Raw genomic sequence first — 20,118 nt, forward strand, 5'->3', positions numbered from 1 at the left:
TCGAATACCTTGGCCAGGACAAGATACATAGTATACTGTTATACCCTCATCCATCGCTTTGGTGACCCTCTCAATAAAGTCTTCCATGTTAAGTAGGCACAATCTTCCCTTAATAAAGTCAAATTGGGATGACTCCAGAGTCTTTAGGTTTCCAATGTCCTTGTTTATCATTTCCACGATAATTTATTCTATGGCTTTGGATATTAGGCTTGTTAGACTAATGGGTCTGTAGTTTCCTGAGGCTGTTAGTGGTCCACCCTTGTGAAGGGGAGTGACTATTGTGGTCTTCAATTCACTTGGAACTTAGCCTGTTTCCTGTTTCGAGGCCATAGTTGAGTGCCTCAAGTGGTCCTGATAAGTCATGTTTCAGACTGTTCAGGGTGCAACTGGGGACGTTAGCAGGACCCATAGAGGCAGTGTTCTTGGCTTTAGCAAGTTTTGCAAGTACTTGGTCCCTGATAATAGTTGAGGGAATTACGTTTGAGGAGATTTTCCCCTAGAGGAGCTGGGGGAGTGGGAGTTGAGCTAGGCATAAATCCCTGCATAACTCAATGGATTGCTGGCTGGCTCAGAGACAGGAGCAAAGAAGTCAGGATTGGTGAGGCCACCTCCACCTAGAGACCAATCACCAGTGGAATACCCAGGGCTTCATGCTCAGCTCAGCTCAGCTCAGTCCCGTTTGGCATCTACTTCTTGGAAGTCAAAGCTAATGTTTAAGGTCTCTGGCTCACCAAGTTCGCAGATGACTATAAATTGGGAGCTACTACAGATTCCTCCCAAGATACCAACATCTTGCAAGAGGGTTTAATACAGACAAATGACTGGTGCCAAAGCCATGGCTTAAAACTCAATGCCAAAAATGCCTTATAATGACCTATGGGAAGCTGTCACCCAAGTTAATTACTCCAACAATAAAACACCCTTGAGAGTTGACTAGATCTGGGGACATATGCAGACAACAAACTGGTCTTTGACCAACACTTAGCTAAGATAGTAAGAAAATCATTCTATGTTGCTTAACTTATAGATCCAAGGAAGTTACAGTACCACTGTATTTGGCCCTTATCAGACGTATCATTGAGTACAATGCCCCTTTTGGTGAGTACTAATTAGTCACTTGCTACAGCTGGAATGACCACAAAGGTATTTTACCAGGAGAATTCAAGGCATGAATACCCTGTCCTAAACTGATTGCCTGAAGGCTCTGTGTCTGTATTCCATCTCCTACAGGCTGCTTAGAGAGGATCTTTGCTTGGCTTACAGGACTTCCTCAGATCCAGCCCTGATGAATCGGATACACATGTGCAAAACAAACAGCAGCAGAAACACTAGATCTGGGGTATGAACTTTGCTTGTGACATAAACAGATAGACATATGTCCCTAAGGATGCCTGTGCTATGGAATAGGCTCCCCATCTATGCAAAACAGAGTTCATCCCTGACCCTATTCAAATGAAACCTTGACAACTGGAAGGGAAATCATAAAATTACCTTGGTCAGGTCCCCATGCCCTTATGGACACAGATATTCAATAAGAAAAGTATTATCTTAACTAACACTCCCCTCCAAAACAAATCCCTTTGTTATCTCCCTACTGACATGGCCTCATTCTGTATAGACACCCATGAAACTTGGGATCCATATGGGTGTAGGGTCTGCCGCTAGGCTTCTAAGGGCCCTGATGGTCATTAGTCTAGTAAGAAGCTATGAATATTTGTGCTTGGAAATGGGATTCCTGGACCTCCACATCTTTACCTGGACGTCCTCTCTAACTAAAATAACTAGCTCACTGCCTCCCCCTTCTGAAACTATGAAATGCACATCAGTCACTGAAGCCTGAGGTGGGGAGTCCAGTTTGAGTTCAACACAGGGGCCCCTTGGTTCAGTAGGATGTGTTTTGATCCACAGGCATGGAAGCCTCCAAAGTGGCTTCCCCAGAGGTCTTCGACACCTGACATTTGTGGGCTGGGGGCTGCAAAAGTGCCTCATTGGGACACACATGCTCAAGCAGAGCAGTTTCATCAAATGCAGTAGTGTCTTCTCCCAAGTCCCTAAATGTCTTCTCCTTGGGTCACTAAGGGGGGCCTTCTGATATGATATGGGGGTTGTCAGAAGTCAGGGATAAACTGGAAGACACCACAGTGCCATTAGTCTGTTTTGCAAGGAATTTGTTTTAGGAGTAACACTCTGGCAAGTTTTACAGTTCTCAATGCTGTGTTCAGAATTAAACAGAATGCTACATGACTATGGAAGTCTTTTTGTGGAATCTATCTAGCCCAACAGCACCTGGCTAATTTATTAGGGGCAGTCAAACCCTAAATTGTATTCAGTCATCGAACCCTTCTAAGTAACACAATGCTATCAACTACATAAAGTGACACTTTAACACCAACAAGAACATTTACCTAACAAGGTAATTACCTGGACTGAGTGCCAGCATAGGTCAAAAAGTACCAGACTACCAATTCTATATTGTAATAAATGCACTGCAGACTGTGGCAAGAAAGATCTAAAATGACATGGGTGAATGTCAGCTTTATATGGGAATGCACTGATGCCTCTATAGGGCAGTTTATGTGGATTGATGGGAGAAGGGTGTTCATAGGTTCATAGGTTTATACTAGGCTATCTGCCCTAAGGCATTTATAAGCCTAGCCCAAATTTTTGTGGCTTACGCCACCCCTTATATGAAAAAATACTGTGCCCATTAGTTTGTTGTGCCTCTGTCCAGCAGTGACACACAGATGATTCCCGGGGTAAACCTACGATCTCCCATCCACAGGTCTAGATTTCTCTTGAACAGAGTCAGCGAGGTGCTCTGCCTCACATGGACCGGGATTTTATTCCACAGCATAGGGAGTCTCTGAGTGATAAATCTATCCCTCCAGCACGCCCTATTTATATCCGTGCTAAGGTTTAAGTCGCTTGCTCTAGTGGTTTTGGTGGATTTGGATTTTTGAGGTGGAGCATGTCCATTAATTCCGGGTTGGACATGGCCTTGTATGTCAGGCACATGTCACCTCTGAGCAGACGGTATGCGACTGAATAGAGCTGGAGTTTCTTCAATCTGGCAGCATATGACAGATTTTGGAGTCCCTTTATCCTTTTGGCGAGGAACTTTTGGGGTCTCTCCAATTGCTGCAGATGTCGGGTGAGATACATCCCGAATGGGGCATTGTACTCGATCATTGGTCTGATAAGTGAAGAGTACAGGGGAACAATGACCTCACTAGATCTGGATGTGAATCCCTTCATGATCAGGTGGGCAATGTAGAAGGTCTTTCTAACCACTTTAGCAATGTGAGTGTCAAAAGAAAGGCCACTGTCAACCTGGGTCCCCAGGTCCCTGATAACCTCTTCTGTGCTTAGTGGATTGCCACCTATATGGTAGCTTGGGGTTACCTTCTTTTTCCCGAAGGGTATGACTATACATTTTCTGGCGTTTAACTTCAGGCCATGGCTCTGGCACCAGCTATCTGTTTCCGTGAGTCCCTTCTGAAGGATATCCGTGTCCGATGCACTTTCCACTATGGCGCCCAGTTTGCAGTCGTCTGCAAACTTTGTCAGCCAAAGTCCTCCCATGCTGGCCTGTACTTCTGAGAAGTAGATGCCAAACAATAGGGGCCAAGGACCGAGCCCTGTGGGACACCACTTGTGACCGGCTTGGAGTCTGACACAGCGCCAGCAACTCTAACCCTGTGGGTTCTGTCCTTAAGCCAGTTTGCAACCCATCTTGTGACATATGGGTTTACATTTAAGCTGGTAAGTTTTTCCTACAATACCCGAGTGGGGTATTGTGTCGAAAGCCTTTGCAAGGTCAAGGTAGGCTGTATGGACTGCCTTTCCCTCATCAATGGCCTTGGTGACTGTTTCGAAGAAGTCGACCAAGTTCAAAAGGCATGATCTTCCCTTGACAAAGCCAAACTGGGTCGGGTCCAATGTCTGCAAGTCCCCTATATCTTTGTTTATGAGCTCCATTATGATCCTCTCCATAGCTTTGCAGACTAGACTTGTTGCTTATGGGGCGGTAATTACCAGGGTCCGTGAGGCGCCGCCTTTGTGGAGTGGGACCACAGTTGCCGACGCCACTCCTTGGGCACGATCCTGTGGTAAGGCTGAGATTAAACAGCTGCCTTATGTGCGGGTTAATTCCTCATTTAGCTCGTAGCACACAGCCGGGGACACCATCCGTCCCATTGATGCTGTGTTTTTAGCTTTAGAGAGAGCAGCTTTCACCTGCGCATTTGAGATGTCCGGGAGGCTACACTCGGCTGGGATAGTTATCTCTCCTTTAGGGGAGAGGGGTGAAGTTTGCACTGAATCTGTCTGCCAGTATGTTGGCAATGTCTGTGGGTTCAGTGATTTTTGTATCATTTTGGACTAATTCTGAGCATGTCTGGGAGTTTCCACCCAGGTTCCTAACATAGCTGAAAAAGGACTTATGATTGTCCTTTGAATCCATGGCAATTTTTCTCTCAAAATTGGCCTTAGTTGATTTTATGAGTGCCGTATTTTTTTACTAATAATGATCAGGGGTGACTTCCCTTTTATGGATTTTGTTCTATCATGTAATAGCTTTCTCCTCTTATTGTAAAGTTTGTTAATGGCTGGGGTCCACCAGACTGGACGTTTGCCCTTTGTGGAAAGAGTCTTGGTTTTATTTGGGATTGCCTGATCCATGCAGTCCTGGAGGTGTTCATAGAAGGCATTTGTAAGGGCTTCCAAGAGCTTGGGTTGTGGTTTCCTCTGGCTCAGGGGCCTTGAAGGATACCACACCAGTCTTGAGTAGTGTGAAGTTTGCTTTAGAGAAGTTCTTCACTATGGTCTTTTTGTTTGGGGTGGGGCGGATGTGGATTTCCAGTGAGATTAGTTTATGATCAGATCTCACCAATGAGGGATATACTTCCGTGTGGAGCATTTTGTCCCCATGTTTGTGACAATGAGATCTAGTATATTTTCTCCTCTCGTGGGAACAGTGACTAGCTGTTCCATGGCATTTGAATTTATGAACTCCAGGAACCGTTGGGCTAGAAAGTTAGGGCTTGAGTAATGTTCCCAGTCTATATTCGGGTAGTTGAAGTCACCCAATATGATGGTGTTTGGAGATACATTTATACCCTCCAGTGTCTTCAGGAAGGCTGTGTGGGGTTCCTGAGTTTGAGAGGGTGGCCTGTAGCATGCTACAATTTGTAGAGCAGTTTTGCCTATGGTTAGTTGCACCTGGATGGTTTCCAAGCTTGGCGTTGCCACCAACCTGGAGGTGTGGGTATCCTTTATGAATATGGATACACCCCCTCCTTTTGTGGTGTGGTCCAGGTTTTGGGGCCGGAATGCATGATATGAGGTAAAACCTAATAGTGCCGGGGTGCTCTCAGGAGCCTTGAACCAGGTTTCAGTTACAGCACAGACATCGATGTTCTCCATACTGAGAAGGGCCTCGAGTGCGTGCATTTTGAGATTTAGACTTCTGGCATTGAGCAGCATTACCCTCAGTTTCTTCCCATTTTTGTTTTCTAGGGTGGTAGGTTTAGAATTTGAGCCTTGCCTAAAAAAGGCACTATGGGGGTGGCAAGAGCCTTAGCCAATATCCGGAATCCCAGGGGTGGCAAATGCAAGCCGTCCCTTCCGAAGCAGCGTGGCTTGTCAAGCATGTCATCCCAGGCAGACAGACACTGGATCCCCTTTGAATGACACCAGACATTAAGCCAATTGTTAAAGCTGATCATCTTGTCTCTATATTGTGGCATCATTCTTGGTGAAGGAAGGATACTGCTCAGGGTTAGGGTCATACCTGCCTGGGCTACATAATCAGAGAGCTCCTCTATGTCTCTTTTCATGTAGTCCAGGGAGGTACGTCTCAGGTCGTTCACACCAGCATGGACAATGACTGTGTCATATTTGTACTTGCCGTGGAGTGACCCGAGTGCTTGAGTTAAGCTCTGGAAGTAGGGACAGGTGTTGAATTTTCTATGTCTGAAGTCCCAGTGGAATGGACTACTAACAGTGATCTACATGAAGAACATCTGTGAATCATCAGCTAACAGATGTGGTGATCAAGAGTCATGTGTAACTTCAGACATTTTTAAGACATATGATCCATGATATGAATCTATATAATGGGGAACTGTCTGCAAATGCCTCTTTTTTCTTCATTCTTGTAAAAAACAAAGAAATGTATTCGGACTTGACTTTAGATATCTCTTGAAACTGCAGAAGGTATCGGATAGACTGAATCCTATGTTGTATGTTCTGGGTTAAGTCAACAGCCAGAACCCAAGCAAAAAAGAATTCCCAAAGCATAAGCATCTTGGGCAACCATTTTTTGGTCATAAGAACAATTCCCAAACAAAAGCTCATAACAAAAGAAAATTCAGTCTTACTCACTGTATAGCAAAGATAAAGAAATGACCAATGATGAAAAAAACTTCCAACACAAATGTTTAGAACATTTTCAAATAATTACCATCAAAGACTGCACTACAAAAAAGTTCTGGCTAAAACAAAGCTTTATTCCAAGTGGTCAGAATGAAACTTAGAGGAAGATTATCTTTTACAGATGTCTCTATTACTCAAAATCATGGGCATCCATCATGTCTCCTAAAGATGAAGTTTATGAAAAAGACAGCCAAATAATAACGATTAAAAGTACTATCAGTTGACTAATACTGTCTCAGAGCAACTCAAACATTGCCTGGTGGCATGAACTTAGCCCACTTCAAAAACAGAGAACAGAAAAGCACAAACAAGAACACATCTGTTTACAACCTTGAGTCATGGCTGTCTCATGTAGTGGTTGATGGTCAGTGGAAATCTTGTACATAAATATTCAGTGTTTAAGACAAAGTTATTATTCACTCACATGCAAGCTATACATGTTCTCACCTTCTGTCTTTAGAAGCGACCTCTGTTGCTGTGCTGTCGGTTGCTGTAGACTGCTGTGTTTCATGGGAAGGTTCATTCACACTATTTAAAGATTCAGAAACTATGTGGGGTACATCTGAAATGGTGAGCTTGTCTATAACCATGCAGTCGGCATCACTATATGCAGAAAAGGATTAAAACAAGTCAGCTTAAATGCAGCACGAATTCTGTCCTATCATGAAGCATGCACTGTTTCAAAGTTTGTGAAACTAAATGAGTAGTTCTGAAAAGAGGATTGAATCAAACCAAACTGTGACAGGCAAAAACGCGGAAGCTAGGAATGTAAACACTGGGAGACAGAAAAATAGAACAGATGCAGATGTCAGCATGCTGTGGACCTGTGCAGATGAGCAAAGAAAGCACAAGCAGCATATGCAGCATCATTCAAAAGATCCTGGGAGGCCAACAAAGGGTACTACTAAAGTGAACTCCTCCTAAACCCTTTAAAATATAAAAAATGTAATGCACACAGCCAAAAATGAAAAACTTCAAAATGTGGGTTGATGTGATTCATTCATTAGATGCAAAGACCACAAGAACTGATACCATTAGCATTACGTGCATACACTTACTTTTTTCAAGGCAATTTTAGTATAACAGATAAATGCCAATCATTCTTGATAATGTTGAAAACTAAACCAGATCAACACTAGCATCAGGTTAGTCTAACATTACAAGTGATCTCTGCTGTCAGATGTCTCTTTCTTAACAAAACATGCATTAAGTATAGCAAGACAATCAATCTTAAAAACAATGTGGTACGTTTTAACTGGTTTAAAGAAATGTGTATTTCAATGAAGTATTCAAACTGTTGCAACAAGAAAACAGAAGCAAAGTGCAATCAGAGCAGCTGCCAGTCCTTTCTTATTAAAACATGATGAGAATGAAAGTTCTACCAGTGTCATTATGTTAATGCTGAATCACACACAAAGATAAGCACCTAGTACACTATTCAGACACAAAAGAGACTTTGATACATGGCTGAATATGACTGATTACATAAGAAAATATGGCAGTTAGATGGGACTGAGACTACAAACGGACAAAACTGAACACAGTAAAAACTGACACACACAGTTGCTGCCAGAACCCAAGGACTGAGGTACACATTTCAGAGGTTGAGACACTGAGGAGCCCAAGCCCAGGAAACGCTAAGAATTTATAGATACTGGGTGTTCTTCAAACATGTCTTGGTATTTCAATAAAGAATCCTATTACATCAGTCCTTATTAATACAGGCAAATTATATGGCATCTGTAGTAAATCTGGATCCTTGAAAGTGATGAATCATCAGGCAACTTCACTGCAGAGTTATAAGAGAACACCAACAGAATCTCTCCCGTAAATTCTCAGTTGTGAATCGATCAACTACTACTTTCAGGATTCAATCAGCATTGGTGACAGATAAGAAATGTCTATAAAAGGAGAGACAGACACTCCCCACCTCAGCTTGAGTATTAAAAAAGAAACAGGCACAAGATGGAAAAGACTCCTAATACTATAAATAAGAATATCAGAAAGTCCCACAAAGCTGGAGAAGGTGGGTAAGCTATTACTGTGATGATATACCACTCTTCAGGCTCTGCAATCAAGCAGGCAGTTTTCCTATCCTCTTTGAGCAATGAATCACATGAGTAGTTAACTAAGGAATAAATACAGAACTACTTACTCAAATGAAAAGGATGGGACTAAACAGAGGAAGGCATTCGGAAACTGCTTTGCAAAAAACACTCTGCCGCTACACTGAATGGCTAAGCTACAACAATTGAGAAATATATGTGAAGTGGGTCATATCACAATAGCATAAATGCCCTGGAGTGAAGATTCCCCTTAAAGCAGAAAGGAAAAGCTGCAAATATCCTACCTAAAAGGGCCTCAACAGGCTCTGTCAATGATTTCCCTACTAAAAATATTTTTTGCAACAAAATGACACATTCATGAAGACAGAACTTGTTTAGTGGAGTCACCACTGTTTACCCCTTGACAAATCAAAATTAAACAGGCTTGACTCATCAAAGTCGCTACATGCGAGCCAGTCCTGTCCCAGCCACTGTAGCCACTCCATCAGCTGCACTGTGTAAAAGCCACATGGCAAAGGTAGAAATGTTCAATATAACATAGCTGACACCTGTATCTACAACTGCCTGCAGGTATCAATTGTCATAGGTCTTTGTAGTGACTCCAAAGTTTGCTTGGCTAGCTTTTGATGGAAGTGTATTGCATGTATCAGGCAGAGGGATAAGGCCACGTATTTCAAACAGCCAATTCAAGGGTGCATTTCCCCATCCAAGCCACTGCCCTTGAATCTTTATCGGTCAGATGGACAGCTAGGTTCTCATTAGAGGTCTCTCACTTGGTTACTGCCACTACCATCACTGAGTCAGTAAGGAGGCCTTTACTCAAATATGTTCTTCCCTTAAGAGGTCATAGTATCTTGTTAGGCTTCTTTGGAAGGCACTCAGCTATAGTGGGTTTGCCCCAATCTCACTCCATGACCAGGTCAATCATGCAACTGTAGGTGGGGAATCACCCAAGATGTAGCTGGGTTCGTTTGGAAGGTCTCCATCAAAATTTCCTCATGGTGGACTGGGTCAAGTGTCCCTCTGTCCCATCGATTCTAAAATTTCACCAAACCTATGATCATCCAAAGGGGACTGTGAGGATCTTTCACCTTCACTGAGTTCTAAATCCAGGGTGAGATACTTTGTTGGAGAGTACGTGCTTCCTTTTCATTTTTTCTTTCAGGGCTCCTTGAAGAAGGGTCTAATCCAAAGGGCTGCTGCCATTGGTGGACTTTCAAAGCAGGCTATATCTGAAGCTCATTATCAATGCCCAAAGCTTGATAACACAGGTATTGATAGGGGTGCCAATGTTGGTGGTGGGTCAACTCTGTCCAGTCATATGGATCTTGTAATTAATTTTTCCATACATTTGAATGCAGATGATGTACCAGTGGAATCTGACAAAACCAGCACTTAAGTATGCACTGATGAGGAAAATTAAGCTGAAGCTTCAGCACTGATGGACGTTGAGCCTGAAAACATAGTCATACCTAAAACTGCCTCCAACACCAAAACAGTGAATGCCAAAGCGTCTGATAAAGAGAACAGTCTTTATGGTATCAGTGTTGACAATGACATACAGAATGACTGACGTCAGCCTACCTGTGCCTCAATGTTCTCAGCATCAAGGGGACAGGAGCTGATAGATAACTAAAGGGCCACTGCCAAGGTGTTGAGCCCTCTTGATGTCGAAAGAAAACACACTGGCAGAATACCTGGCTTCAATACTCCTGGTGCCAAAATCAGACCTGGAGTAGGAACTTGTGAAGTTGATGCCTGGAGACCTAACTTGTCCACTCTTGAGACATAGGGAGGCAAAGAAGACATCCAAAACAATCTGAACTTTGATAAAGGCCTTCATCAAGCAGTCTACTGCATGGACAGGCTCCTGAGAGACCTTACTAACCCTAGTGGAAATGGCAGCGAATAGTAGAGACACATTACCTACAGAAATCTTTCTTCAAGGAAAAGCTCCTTGCTCTTCTCTTTGGAGAAGGGCCATGCACTACTGCTATCTCATCATGAGGTCTGAGAGATATAAGCTTGTAATGAAGGTTTTTGAGAAGGATCTTTCCTAGTCTGAAATGAGGTAGGGGCCTGTCTGGCAGATGGTCTCTCCATCCTGGGTGTTCTGGGGGAGGGATGACTGCCATCTGGTGAATGATCATTCTTTTTTCTCCTCCTCTTTTGTCATCTTTCGATGGAATATCTCCTTTCAAAATAAGTTTGTTTCACCTTTCTTGAATGTTTTGTGGCTGAAGGCCTTATAGATGTTGCACATCCCCTCTGGATGATCTAGGCCCAGAGAAACTATACAGAGCTCATGGGTGTCTTGGTGTGGTTTCTTGTGACCAAACTGGCCACTTTTACGAAAGCCTGAGGCTTTGTCCACAGTGAAGCTCCTTCAAATAAATCAGAATATCCAATTACTAATAGCAACACAGACATAACACAAACAATTAAATTAAGTTGAACAGCAGCAAGATGGCAATTAAGAGAGAAAAAATCCCATTTTTCTTAAACATTATTACAGGCTCAAAGGTTCTTAAGTGGGAGGAGGGAGGAAACTAGAGAAACTGGTTAGCAAATGTATAATTAGCTAATAAATACTTCAGCATAAACACTATAGTACCACATCTAGAACTTCAACAGAAAGGAGAAAATTGCTAAGGCATAATAGTGAAAAAATCTCTTATCTTAATCCACTGCACGTGGCAGCAAATACATGGAGCATAGTGGGGAAAAGGGGAGGAGATTGAGCAGAGTGAAAGAGTTCTGTTTACCATCTGGCACCTGGTGGCAGAGCAGTTGAATCCTTAAAATGGATAGACTGGATAACCCACGATCAGCTTGTTTGGTCTTCCTGCTGTCTCTCACCTGAAGGCTTTGTGAACATCTAATCTGTTAGAAAACTTCTCACAGGTTGATCTTGTCAAAAACACAATGTGAGGTGAACAGATTGGCTAACTGTATATTCAGAAGCTACTTTTGAAAGGAACTCCGGTTAGGTTCCTAGAGAAAGAAAGAAAGCTGAAGTCACAAAAAACATAGGTTTGATGAGTTGCAAAGCTAATCTGTAGAGGATAAAGTTTAGATCCCACGGAGAGAGAATTTTCTGATATGAAATTTAAGGTAAGGCAAACCTTTCACAATGATTCCAGATAGATTCCACTTTTTTTACCACTTGTTCCAAAGAGGACCATGAAAGGCAGAAATGTCTAACAGATTGACCCTTGACAGTGGAGGATTGCAGCCCTACATCTGAAAAGAACAGAAAATAGTCCAAATACTAAATGACGCTGACATGCAAATGGGTCCAAGTTGTTTTTTTTCAGTCCATGTACATCTTTCAAATTCTTAACGAGATACTAAACTGAGGCCCTATCTGCCTGAGATGGTTGTAACTCAGGTAGATGTTAAAGATCCCACAGCACTTAAACAGCAAGGTAATTTCAGTGATGTCCTTGTCAAATGTCTGTACTCGGTATCAATTCTGCCTTGGGTCTCCCCTGAAACCAGGCAACAGACCTGGTAGGACTAACCCAGTCAACATGACATAAATAAAATAAAAAAAAACTGAAGTACAAGTGATTCTGGTAGAAGATTTTCTTGCTAACAAAAGGAGCTGCAATACTTCCTCTGAAATTTCAAACCTAGTTATAGTTAAATTTTCATGAACAAAGCACAATCCTTCAAGACCCTGAGGTTCAAATGATTCTGACATGCTAATGCAAACAATGAGCCACTACAGGAAGTAGTCATGAGACAGAATAGGGGGCAGCCACGGAATAAGCATTCTAGATTCATTATTGCCAAAAGGGGGGCTACAGGAATCATTTGAACATTCCCTCTAAACCTTAAAAAACTTTCAATATGTCTGGAAATGAAAGAAAGGCACAGACAAACCATTAATCCATGACAAGGGTAAGGCAGCTACTTAAAATGCTGCAGGATCTGGCTTTAAGCAAACAATCTTGGCAAAAGACTGTCTATGGACAGTGCAAACAGGTCTAGATGAGGGATGCCTCAAAAAAGAAACAAGTCTTGGACCACCCGGTCTGTCAGATGCCATTCATAGTTGAGCTGTAAAGCAACTAAGCACTAAGGAAATTCTACCACATTTCTGTAAAACAGATAACACCAGGCAGAATAAACTACTCTTGCTTTAAGGCCCAGTTCCAACGGACTTCTGTCTTCTTTCTCTATGACAGTGGATTTTGAACCACTTTGGATGTTAATACAGCATATCATAGCACTAATCTTTGTCCTGATCTGCACTAAAACAGAGAAGACAGCATGAAAGGAAAAATATTCTTCTTCAGTACCAGCAGTTCTAGCAGACTGATATACGTTTGCTGAGTTTGGAACTATATCCCCAGTACTCTCTGATTCCGAATGTACACTTCCCTACTCCTGCTTGGATGAATCTATTGTCAGCACTATTAGTAAAGCAATACACATCCCTATACAGCCAAGTGGCTACTAAACAGAGTATCTACAAAGATAAAAGTTCTTGAAGCAATCACTGGAAGTAGCCGTATCTACATATCATAAGCTCTGTGGTCTAAGCAAGCTTTAAACACAGTATTTTTAAATGTGTGAGGAGCCTTCAGACAATTAAAGAATAATCAGTCTGGCAATTCACTCAGACAACATGTGCTTATTGACTGCACACCCTTCTCTTCTAGAAGTAAAGGAGATGAACAGCTGCACAGTCTTCATAAATTCAAGCAGTTACTTCAGGAAAAACAGAGCTAAGGGTGCACATCCAGCATGTGAAGGACTCTTCCTTATTTTTCCTCTAGCAAGGAAGAGTCCAGTCAATGACTTATCAGGGAAGATTCCTTATATCAGATCTATGGATATGAACAGCATCTGTACATCACTACTAGCTTACTTTGTGAAGGTCTTCTGTACTATGTTCTGGGATATTCCCAAACAGTATATACAAAGACAATGTGGAAGCAAGAGACCATGACATACTAGAAATGACACCTTGCAAAACAACTCTCCTGAAGAAGTCTCGGCCTTGAGAGTAAATGCCCAGTTTAAATGCATCTGGTAAATGTATTTGGAGAAGATCATGAACCAATTGCCAAAAGTTTACTTGCTTTTTGTTAACCAGGAAGTTGGCTGGTCCTAAGACTTTTCAGCCGTGAGTCGAACCAGAGGCAAAACACAATAATACACTAGTTATTTGATGCTAGTTATCTGATATGTTAGGAGAATATTTAAATACATGTTTAAACATGTTAAATTTATTTCCACACTGTTTCAGCAATTGCATGTAACTCCACAAAGCAGATGCAATCTGCATTTCTGAGTAAGCACAGGTTATGGTTCTTTATTTAGATGCAGTGGGTTCCAGGAGATGAGTGTAGTTTTAGAAGAGGTTCTTCTCTCTGATAACTACTCAAAAAAATAGGCTGTGAAAGATGATCATGCAGCGATTCTGAGATCTTAGACAATATTGAAGAAACTTGATTTGTTTTTTAGTTTAATTTAGTGAATCAGTGGTAGAAATACAAGAGTTTAAATACTACCATAACAAGAAGCAAAGCATTACCCAGGACTCTTGCCATATGGGACTCCAATGTATGACACCCAGATGCCCTATTCATCAGACAGGAAAAGAAGATTATGGTCAGTTGGTTATCTGAAGCCAGGATCCAATCCATCAAATTACACATGCACTCAAGTCACTGCACCATAGGAATCAGTATGATTCTATCATACCCATGTTGGTGTAAATGATTTGAGACATACCTCTCTGGATAATATGAAGACAGACATTATGGACCTCTCTAATTATGCATCTCAGACCGGTATATGTGTTGCATTCAGCAACATTCTACCTTCACCAAGGATGATGCCACAGTATGAGCCAAAAATGATTAACTTTAACAACTGGCTTCATTTCTGGTGTTAATCCAGGGAGATTCAATATCTTTCAGCACAGGAGGATATGGCAAACAGACCATGTTGCTTTGCCAAAGATGGCCTGTGCCTGTCCCCCACCCACCTCAAAATGACAAACCAACTGACACAGCAAATAAAATCCAAAGGAACCTAAAGATGCTACTGCACAATGCTAGGAGCCTTAACAAGAAACTCCACACTCTACCAGCTCTCCTCAGTCTGGAAAATACAGACATTGTGCTATTACTGAAAACAGGTTTAAAGCCACAAAAAGTACTCCAGCAGTACAAGGCTACAGTACCTTCCACTCATTTAGGCCATCATTCACACAGACAGAGACTAAAAGTGGAGATGTCTCAATCTACATTAGCAATACGCATATCTCAAGGTTGGTCAAACAGGATGATACCCTAGAGTTCATCCACGTGCAAATCACCTTAAATAGAGTCCCTTATCATATCTTTGCAAGCTATAGATCACAGTCTATGTCTCAAGAATCCCATAGCTCTTATCTAGACTGCTGGAGCCACTCTCCATCCAACCAAACACTATTCGTGGGAGACTTTAACTACCCCTCTACCCATTGGGAAAAATACACTGCCTCCAACCTGCAGGTACAATACTTCCTGGACTTTATAAACAAAAATGCCCTTGATCAGTTATTGCATTACTTCAATCAGAGGTTCAAACAGACTGGGCCTTGGTCTCACTAATATGGAACAGTGCTGCACAGCATCCACCCCCCCCCCATGTCACAACTTCACTGGTGAGGTAAGATCACAAAGCTGTTTCATTCAAAATAAAAATCAGCCTGGAAAACCCAGCAAAAACTATTAGTTATAAAGTATTCTAAAGCAAACTACATCCTATTAAGTGAGTTTGTCGAAATTCAATGTCCCGGCCATCCCAGAGTTCACAACAACATATTCAGAATTATTCACAGAAACACTATACAAACATGGAAATGTCAGCATACAGGCTGCTGTACCTACCAGAAGTAAGCCCCCCCCCCAAAAAAAAACACAATAGTGGAATCCTAATCTTGACAAGGTATATAACAAAAGGAAAAATATCACGGCCAAAGTCAGAAACAGCTACTCTCATTATGACAAGAACTCACTAATAAAACTAAACAGGAAACTAAGAGGACTAATTAAATCCAACAAGGTCATTACAGCTTTACAGGCTAGCAATGAATGTTTCAGCCAGTCTTTCTGGCTGCAACAAAGGACTACAATTTTCTTTTTTCTCTTACCCTTCCATGGAGGAAGGCTGGTACCAGGGCAATAAAAGACAGAATACTGGTTTCTTCAAGGCTAAAAGTTAATGATTTCTAAAAGTATGCAAGTCGTTTTCACATTTTGGGAGGGGGGGTGTAAAAATAGAAAAAAAAAAACAGACTCAAATTAGTGCAAGCAGAAGCAGAGGCAATAAATAACATGAATACTTAGCATGGATAACCTCAACTTCAAGTTAAATACAGCCTATGTTAACAGCTGTCTATTTGGCACAAATGTGAATATTATAAGGGTTAAACTCATTATTTGAATATGTACATAGTTATATGTGGTTGTATTAAGTTAACAGATTATGGGGGTGTTCTGGGGGGGATTTGCTTTTTTATTTGAGGGGATGTATTAGAACAAAAATCTTGTAAAATGTGACATATGTTTCTATTTTGAAGATTATTAGTAATGGGTGCATGTATCACAAAAGCTAGAAATAAAAATTTTAAAAGCAACCACATATGATGCGTGGGAATAATGACATCTTACCATAATGGTGACACTTTCCATACTATCTTGGAATGTGAATGGTCTCACACATACAGACAAAAAAAGGAAAGAATAACTTTATCATATATTAAGAAATGCAGAGTGCAAACAGCAATGCTACAGTATTCACATTTGGAAAAACTGAACATGTGAATTTGATAAAGAAAAGATTTTGGGATGGATATTCTGCAGAATATCAGGGACAAATGAAAATAGGAATACTTATATAATTTCTACAAGAGCTCCAGAAGAGACAGAAGAGTAAAAAAAAATAATAATAGTAGCAGATTTGTAGTAATAAGGGGCTACTGGCAAGAGATGAGGATTACACTGACATGTATTTATATTCCATCAAAAACTGCTATTTTGGAGGTTAAAAAATAGGGAGAAATAATCAGTTTCAGCAGGGAATATTACTTATAGGTGGGGACTAGAATTTCATTATCAAGAACGAGGATGTATCTGGGGAGGGGTTTAGAAGGGAAAACATAACAAAAGAGGGTAGATTTCTGAAGGAAATTTATGAAAATATTTGGAATTAAATATGTGAATTCAATAGTAGGAACTCAGAAATAATTTGCATATTATTCCCCAAAGTACAATAACTTGTCTAGATTTTACAGAAATTATACTTTGCAGGAACATATCCATTTAATCAAGAACTCTTAAGACACATCTAATAACTATTTCAGACCATGCACTAATAATTATTAAGATAAAAATGCAGGGTATCGAAAGTGCTTCCCCGCCTACCAGTTAAAAAGAGATGAATTTAAGGAATGGGTAGTAGAAATTATCCAGGAGTTATTAGGAAAAATAGAAAGCACTCCAGAAGTTATGGATAGTCAGTGGGACAAAATGAAAGTGGAGTTTAAAACTAGGGTAGACATAAAAGAAAAAGATCTGGTTAAGAAGTAATAACAATTATTTGGGGAGCTAACAAAAGTTGAAGAATTATAAACTATGTGGAATGTCACAGAACAAGAAGAGATGCAATTGCATTGTCTAAAGAGATAATAAGGGGGTACCCTGGATAATATCCATGACTTTAGAAAGACTGCTGTTAAGCAACAGTTTTTTTATAACCCACAACACAGAAACTTTTGGCACAATGATTTAGGCAAAAGAAAGGGAGCCAATATACCATGAAAAATAACCAGAGATCCAGTTCAAATATTAGAGATATTTCAGAAATGTTATGAAAATTTGTATGTAGCAAAGAAGTGGGGAAATCAACAAAAAGCATAAATGGAAAATATTTATGGAAGACTTAAAAATGTCAAGGTTAGAAGTAGATGAACCTCAACAACAACTAACAGTTAAGATAGGAGGAAATGAGATAAAAATGGTGATGTATTACCAATCTACAGGAAAGTCCCCAGGAATAGATGGCATTCCAGTGTAAGTTTGGAAGCTATGAGAGAAGAAAGTGATAAGGATCTGAAAAGTTTGGTTTAATAGTATTTTAAAAGGATGGGAGGCACCATCATCCTGGAAAAAAGACGTAGTGGCTGTAAGAACTACAGATGTTAAAGACTCACCTGACCCAGTTTCATATAGGCCCACTTCTATTTTAAGCCATGATTATAAGCTGTTTATTTCTAAATTGTGATGCCAAAATTGATAGCTATGGACCAATATAGTTTTGTGGAGGGGAGGCACACATCTGTCAACATTAATAGAACAATAATGATCCAGAAAGAAGCAGAATATTAAAAAAATACCGCTCTCATTGGTGGGTCTTCATGCAAAGAAAGCGATCAGCAGAGTAAGCTGGTATTTTATCAGTAGGGCAATGGAAGCATTTACATTTTCTAATACAATAAAAAGGTTAATTAGAAGGACATATGTGGGATCAGATGCAAAACTCAAAGTGGGAGGGTCTCTCTCTGATAAGTTGTGTCTGAGCAGAGAAACCAGGATGGGGGTTGTCCTCTTTCCCTTTTGCTATTTGAATTATATTTAGAACCACTGGCAAAGAAAATAAGGGACACAGAAAGTCAAGGATATAATAATAGGTACGGTGACAGGTATAATGCCTTCCACACATTCAGACCACAAAATGAATGCATGAAAACTAGAGGAGAAGGAGTATCAATATTCAAAGATAAATACACCTCCAGATTGGGGTACAGTGACAGGTATAATGTTTTCCTCACATTCAGGCCACAAAATAAGTGCATGAAAACGAGAGGAGAAGGAGTATCAATATTCAAAGATAAATACATCTCCAGACTGGTTAAAAAAATGATTCCTTAAAGTTACTCCATGTGGAAATAATTATAGGAAAGAACCCTCTCCAAGTTAACATCATCTATAGATCTCCCTTCATGAACCATGATATCCACACTGCCTACTTGGGTCTACTTGAGTCACTCAAAACACAACCAAACACACTGGTTATGGGTGACTTTAACTACCCATCCATAGATTGGGTAAGTCATACGTGTAAACACACTTGCCCAAAGTGTGCTGCCCTCCCTGGTGAAGTCTGATCAAAAATCAGTCTCTTGCTAAGTAACAATAGCATCAGACTCCCCCCCCCCCCCGAAGAAATTATGCTAAAAAACTTCTCCAAAGCCAAGTACAGCTTTTACAAGAGGGCATTAATAGCTTCAAAGTTCCTCTGCCCACTGAGGGCAGGGACACCTACACTGGGATATACACCAATGCACTGTATACACATCTGTACAATTGTATTGACTCAGCCATTCCTGATAGGGCCAAAGCAAGATCCTCAAGAAAAAAAAAACAAGCCTGCCTGGTGGGCATCTGTCATAAACATGATATATAAGAGGAAGAAATTGCTGTCTAAGAGCAAGAAGGAATAATCTCATAATTGGAAGCACACCCTTCTCATCTTGAACAAGCAAATAAGACATCTTGTAAAATCTTCTAAAGCTAGCTATGAATCTAGATTAGCATCCCTAGCTATAACCATAAGGCATTCTTTAGCTAAATCCGAAACCTTAAAGGAAAAGCCCAGATTTGCCCTGAACTGGTAGTAAATGATACTACATATACTGAATCAGTGGAAATACCCAACCTGCTAGCGGACAAGTTCAGTGAAATCTTCTCTCCTCGTCCCCACCACATATACTCCCACTTACTCTCCACCTAGTATCTTTAAAGAGCAGATCTTAACCTCTCTCTCCAAGGCCAAAAACACAGCCTCTATGGGACCTGACAATATCCCAAGCTGAGTTCTCAATGATTTAAAAATAGAAGTTATGTCCTTACCATAACGTTCCATGTGGAGTGTTCATCTCGCCTTTGTTCTTACACATGGGTTCGGAGCCGATCCTCGGCTCCGTGCCGGCCTCTTGCAAGCTCTGCATCGAGAAGAAGCTCGAGACAATCTAATACCCACAATCCCCCTCTGCCTTTACCTCAGATCTAGTTTGCAAGCAAACCAATCTACAGAATAGCACATTCATGCTTATATCACATATGCACAGAAAGAATCTACACATAACTATATATATATAAGCCAAACAGACACATATAAATATATATATGCCAACTATGTACACAATATTGCAACAGTAGCAGAATGCTCCTGGCCAGGCATCAAAGAATGTTCTTCCTAAGGGTGGGAGGGTGGGACTGTAAGAACAAAGGCGAGATGAACACTCCACATGGAACGTTATGGTAAGGACATAACTTCTATATGTGATAGTGTTCAATCTCGCCGTTTGTTCTTACACATGGGTAGCGTCCTAGCTCCTTGTTCCTGAGGAACTCACGGAGGGCGTTCTTGAGCACAGTGGAACCAAAGGTTGCCCTGTCCATAGAAACCTTGTCTACCTTATAATGAGAAATGAATGTATGTGGCTTAGACCAAGTAGCAGCTGCACAAATAGCGTCCAGTGGTAGGCGGGCTGCATGAGCCAAAGATGTAGACACTGACCTTGTGGAATGTCCTTTGGGTTTGTGTAAAA

The 20,118-nt window shown here is 41.0% G+C and overlaps 1 protein-coding gene across 3 annotated transcripts in view; it reads right to left on the reverse strand.

The window, feature by feature from the left end:
- PPP6R2 (protein phosphatase 6 regulatory subunit 2) overlaps positions 1–20,118 on the reverse strand; it is a 4,227,669-nt gene that overhangs the window by 196,985 nt on the left and 4,010,566 nt on the right. For all 3 annotated transcript variants that reach the window (XM_044088566.1, XM_044088567.1, XM_044088565.1), the window contains one exon: positions 6,883–7,038. In XM_044088566.1, the coding sequence (XP_043944501.1) occupies positions 6,883–7,038 (156 nt within the window). The remainder of the gene's footprint in view (positions 1–6,882; positions 7,039–20,118) is intronic.

The sequence above is a fragment of the Protopterus annectens genome, chromosome 11.part0 (genome assembly GCF_019279795.1).
Source record: "Protopterus annectens isolate FY-2018-M chromosome 11.part0, PAN1.0, whole genome shotgun sequence".
Taxonomy (NCBI): Eukaryota; Metazoa; Chordata; order Ceratodontiformes; family Protopteridae; genus Protopterus; species Protopterus annectens.